General features: G+C 29.8%; 1 protein-coding gene across 1 annotated transcript; it reads left to right on the top strand.

Annotated features, from left to right (window-relative positions):
- Positions 1-484: 484 nt before the first annotated feature.
- LOC107892641 (uncharacterized) lies at positions 485-3375 on the top strand. The gene is made up of 4 exons (XM_041100199.1): positions 485-1273; positions 1705-1893; positions 2698-2814; positions 2901-3375. The coding sequence occupies exons 1-4, from the start codon at positions 485-487 to the stop codon at positions 3006-3008; spliced, it is 1203 nt and encodes a 400-aa protein (XP_040956133.1). The 3' UTR covers positions 3009-3375.
- The last annotated feature ends 1989 nt before the right edge of the window (positions 3376-5364 follow it).

The following is a 5364-nucleotide window of genomic DNA, read 5'->3' as shown; positions in this document are numbered from 1 at the left end:
TTGATCAAGTTCTTTGAAAGAAGCAAACCATGTCGCACGACACGATTCATTCATCCGAGCAGCTTTCCATTGTAATTCTTCGACTTTCTTAATGTTTACAAATAATTCCTTTTATTTTAATTTTTAATATTTATAGTTTTAAACCTAAATTCTCTTTAGATAGACAAAATTAGATTCAAACCCATGATGATACGAAAATATGAACAACTTGCATTAACATTTTAAATAGAAGAATTGTAAAAGTTAGGGTTTGATTGCCACCTCTTAAGAATGATTGACGAACCCATAGTTGATAATTAATCTTGAGCCTGTAGAATTAATTATTGTATAAGCTATACCTAATTATAAATTTAAATTTCAGTTCAGTTGATTTATGTAATCATTTTAAGAGGCGGTAATTGAAAAGTGACTATTATCAAGCATTACATATGTTGCACAAGAATTGTTTAAGTTATCATAACATGTTCTCAAGATTTATCTTAACATGGGGCTTCATTGGGTCAATTTCTTACAGGATGATATATCGAGTCCAACCAACGTTCCGTTTTTATATTTTTCCGATGCCGATCTTTTCTCAGCAGCCTTACAAAACTCTGAGGTTACTTCTAATTGTTGTTACAAAGATCACAACTCTTCGTTTGGCAATAATCTTACTATACCACTAGATATTGAACAACTCAACAATGGACACCATGACAATACAGGAAATACTAACCCAATTGCCCCTACAACCACCAGCACGACCACCACCACCACCACCACCACCACCACCACCACCGCGACATCCTCCGCTAACTACAACATCACCGCCACCGACAATCTTTCCGTAATATTTGATTCACCGGACGAAATCGAAGATGATATTTCAGCTTCCATAGACTTTTCTCAATCTCCTTTTTCCATCCCTCAATTTCTAGCTCAACAAGATCAAATCGATCATCTATCTTTAGTTCAATCCCAAAACCAGTTATGTGAAACTACTGCAGACCTTGTTGGACCACTTTCGGGGCCCCCATTTACGCATGTTTTCGAAGAAGATTGTTTGTCTACTGTGCCTTCTTTAAACCCTTCATCTCCTTCCTGCTCATTTTTTGGTGCTTCAACAATGGCTAATTTCATGCCTGCGTTATCAGTTGATAGTTCTGGGATTTTCACTGGGAGCTTTCTTATGGGGTCTGAATCGCAAGCTCAAAACTTGGAATTTCAAGGTGATAATGGTGGACTTTTCTGCCCAGATTCAGTGCAATGCATATTTAACCCTGGAGACATACAGGTGCTTAGCTTTCAATTTTGGATAAAAATATCATGTAGGCACTTTTATTAAGAATTAGATAGCATTTTGTTATTTTAATAAAAAATAGTAAATTAGCTTTTATATATTAGATCAAAAAATAAACTAAAATTTTCTCTTAAAAAATTCATTCATTTCTGTCATTAAAAACTAGTATACCTATCGGAATAATCAAATAGGTATGCACCTTATGTTGACGTATATGAATCAATTTTTAATAATAGAAATGAATAAAAATTATAAGAGAAAAATCAATTTACTCTTTAATTTAACGTGTATGAACTAATTTATTTATTTAAATAAAAAGGACAAAATATAATTCAACTCTTAATAAAAAATCTTAGGTAAAAAATCTTAGGTAGTACATTATGAAAAAACATCATAATGACAATCTTATTTTATTGTTGTGAAAGACCCTTCGAAGTGAGAACCAACAACTAATGGGAGGCGTTGTGGGCTCGGCTCCATTGGCATCAGAGATGTCGAGTTTGGAAGACTCAAGTCGTAACAAAGTTGGAAAACTTTCGGTTCAACAAAGAAAAGAGAAGATCCAGAGGTACATGAAGAAAAGGAAAGAGAGGAACTTCAGCAAAAAAATCAAGGTTATTTCTTTTAATCCATCTCAATCAATATATATATATATAGACTATGTTTTTGGATTCATGTGTTGAATGTTGATACATGTTTGGTACAAAGTATATTATTATTTTTTAAATGATGTGGAAAATGGAGTGGACACTTGTACTAGACACATATTATTTTAGGGTTAAATCATTATATTGGATTTGAACATGACAATTACTTTCATATTTAGATGTAAATTTTTTTGTCCAAGTTAATCCTTGAACTTGATAATTGTTCCTATATTAGAGCTTGAGCTAGGTGATTGTTCCAAAGTTGGAGCCCGAAATTTTTTTGTCCAACTTAGTCCATGAATTTGACAATTGTTCTCACATTACGGCTTGAACTTTAGGGTTTTTAAAAAAATATTGAGAATTAAATTGACTTGGACAAATAAAAATTAGGTTCCAATGTAATAATAATTTTCAAGTTCAAGAATTAACTTGAATAAAAAGAAAGTTCAGGCCCCCAAGTGAAAATAATTGCCAAGTTTAAGATCAAAAAGTGATTTAACCCATTATTTTAATTCCCAAAAGCTCATTCTTTTAAAAAAATATTTTATAGGTATTTATGTTTTTTACATTTTAATAAATTAAAAAAAAAAGAAATTTAAGCTCAAGACAGTATAACCTTCATCATTTTAATCAAAGCCATATAAGATTTTTAGGACAATTTCTTCTAAATTAGTTAGATATTATTTTCACTCATATGGTGGATGTATGATAATCTTGTATATAAAAATTAGTTGGCATATTAAAATACTAATATTACAATAAAATCTGCAGTACGCTTGTCGAAAAACCCTAGCTGACAGCCGACCACGTGTGCGAGGAAGATTTGCGAAGAATGATGATTGTGGTGGGACCCCTAGGCAAGCTTATAGCAATCACGAAGAAGATGATGTAAGTTCCTTGTTTTTTCCTTGCAACATTGCAAGCTTTTCTCCCTTACAACATGTATTGATACTTTTGCTTTCATTTCCCTGTAGGTTGTGGTGAAAGAAAAGGAAGAAATGGTCGATTCCTCAGATATATTTGCTGATATTAGTGGAGTGAACAGTTTGAAATACAATTACTCAATCCAATCTTGGCTTTGAATAGGTTTCATTAAACAATTTTGTAGCACCAGTGTTCTAAGTTAGCTTTTTAATAAAGAAGACAAAATTGGGTCCTATGGTATACAAATGATCAAAGTTAGAATGTTATAGTTAGTGAATAAAAATGTAATTTCTGTAGATATGTAAGTATCAATTTCAATTGGATACAATCCTAAACTAGTGGTGGAAGATTAGTTTCTTAAAAAAAAAAAAACATTTTTGGCAGATTATGTCCTTTAGATAAATACATTCTCACTGGCTTGCCCAAGGGCCATTTTACTCATCTAATTTGATAAATACATTCTATACAGATTGGATTTTGGTCCATAGTGTTGTTTAAAAATAAATATACATTATTTAAGTTTAGTTATAATTATATAAATAAATTTAATTATAAAATATGTCATTATGAATGCTATTAAGTGAATGTTCAACCTTTCACCTTTCATCTTCTTGTAACCCCTTTCTTATTTATGTATTAGAAAATAAGGAGTCTAATCTCCCTATATATATTTATAGGAGTATACTACTTGTAATGATTATAGAAAAGAAGAGAAATGCAATAAAAATCCCTCTTATTCTCATCTATTATTCTTGTGTTATTTGTATTATTTATTACTATTTTATAATATGCTATCAGTACGATTTTATTCAAGAGTGATAGGTCCTTAGTTTACACCAAAATTTTGTTGGGCTCCAAGTACTAAAATTTAATTATTTGGTTAAAAAATGGTTGCTCGAGATTTGCTTGAGGATGATCATGTTCTCTTCACTACAAAGAATGCTTATAGTCTCTACTTCTCATCCACAATTACCTAAGTAAGTCTAATCATTTTTTTTTAAAATTTGATTCGATTTCTATTAAGTTCAATTTATATAATTCTCTATTTGCATCTCTATGAATTTATAAATCCTTTCTCAAGTCTATTTGTTGTGCTTTCTATGTGGATATATATATATATATATTTGTTATTTTTTATATAATTTATTGGTTTAGTTTTAATTTTGATTAAATTATATGATTGTTCTTATCTGTTCTTGTCTATTGTAAATGTGTATTATATGCAATGATTAGTTTGAACTTCAAATCTATACATACTTGAGAACTGTATAATCATATTAATCATGAATTTTTGTAAGAAAAAACGTAAAAGATTTTTTAAAATTATGAATTAGTTTTTGAAAGAAAATTATAATAATGAAAAAAAAATTCATTAGATTTGTTTTGTTCCCTAAGGTGAATATAGCATTGCATAATCAATCTTAAAAATGACAGTTGCAATTGTGGTTGTGAGCATAGTCTTTGATGGGCTAGTATGGATATAATAATCACTATAACTATAGAGATTATAATAATTTTAATGAAAATATTTATGTGATACTCAAAGATCATTTGACACGTGCATATTGGTTGAATATTTTGCGAAGGTATGATTAGAAAGAAAAGTGAACAATGTATAGACACATTTGATTTATCACAATGATATTGAAGTAAATTTGCAAACAATGATGACTTTATTGGCTTTGTTAACAAATTATATTGTTTATTCATTTCTAAAAGTGAATGGCACTTATTGTTGTTATTGACAAATAGATAAGTGGAATATGGATAGTCCAAAATGTTGCTAAATGTTTATTCCTAAAACAAAATGATTAATGGTTTATACTAATTAATCATTCTTTGGAGTGGATAATACCTTGTAATCTTATTGGCAAAGAATATGAGGTAAGTTTACATTATTTTCCGAATTATTTCTTATACATTCCTTGAAGTGAATGTTTGCAATAAATATAATAAATTCTATGATCACTGTCGAAACCATTTTTTGTATTTGAAAAATGGGCATCGATTTTGAAAATGGAGTTGTCACCAATCTTTTATTGAGGTGTGATCAGATCACCTTAAAAATGATTTTAGGTCTACGAATTTTGAGAAAATAAGTTCGGGAGTCGGTTACGCACGAGGAAGGATTAACACCCTCGTAACGCCTAAAGTTGGTACCAAATTAATTGTTTAATGTCTTAGTGTCGAAACTTGAAAAGATTTTAAAATACTATCCCATGAAATGAAAACCTAAATAATCAAATTGGATAATAAGACCTACCCACTTTAAAGAAATAAACCGTCACACTCAATGAGTTAGAGTGCAATAATTCAATCTTCGAAGTTAGATTCGTCTTTTTAAATTTTAAAAATTCATATGTTTTGAGAAGGATATTTGGTTATTTGGGTCAATCGAGAAATCAAAACCCAGTAAGTTAGGGTTCAATTTCTTAAAATTCCTAAACACCAAATATTGCCTTTATTTTAAAATCGAGATAACAAAATGTCATATCCAGTAAGTTAGGATCCAAC

This window comes from Gossypium hirsutum, chromosome D09, assembly GCF_007990345.1.
Source record: "Gossypium hirsutum isolate 1008001.06 chromosome D09, Gossypium_hirsutum_v2.1, whole genome shotgun sequence".
Taxonomy (NCBI): domain Eukaryota; kingdom Viridiplantae; phylum Streptophyta; class Magnoliopsida; order Malvales; family Malvaceae; genus Gossypium; species Gossypium hirsutum.
This window is presented reverse-complemented; position numbering and strand designations above follow the sequence as displayed.

Coding starts and splice junctions, on each gene's coding strand:
- LOC107892641 (XM_041100199.1), top strand. CDS start 485: ATGGGGCTTCATTGGGTCAATTTCTTACAGGATGATATATCGAGTCCA. Junction 1,274..1,704: donor TTAACCCTGGAGACATACAG/GTGCTTAGCTTT, acceptor TTGTTGTGAAAG/ACCCTTCGAAGTGAGAACCA. Junction 1,894..2,697: donor ACTTCAGCAAAAAAATCAAG/GTTATTTCTTTT, acceptor TAAAATCTGCAG/TACGCTTGTCGAAAAACCCT.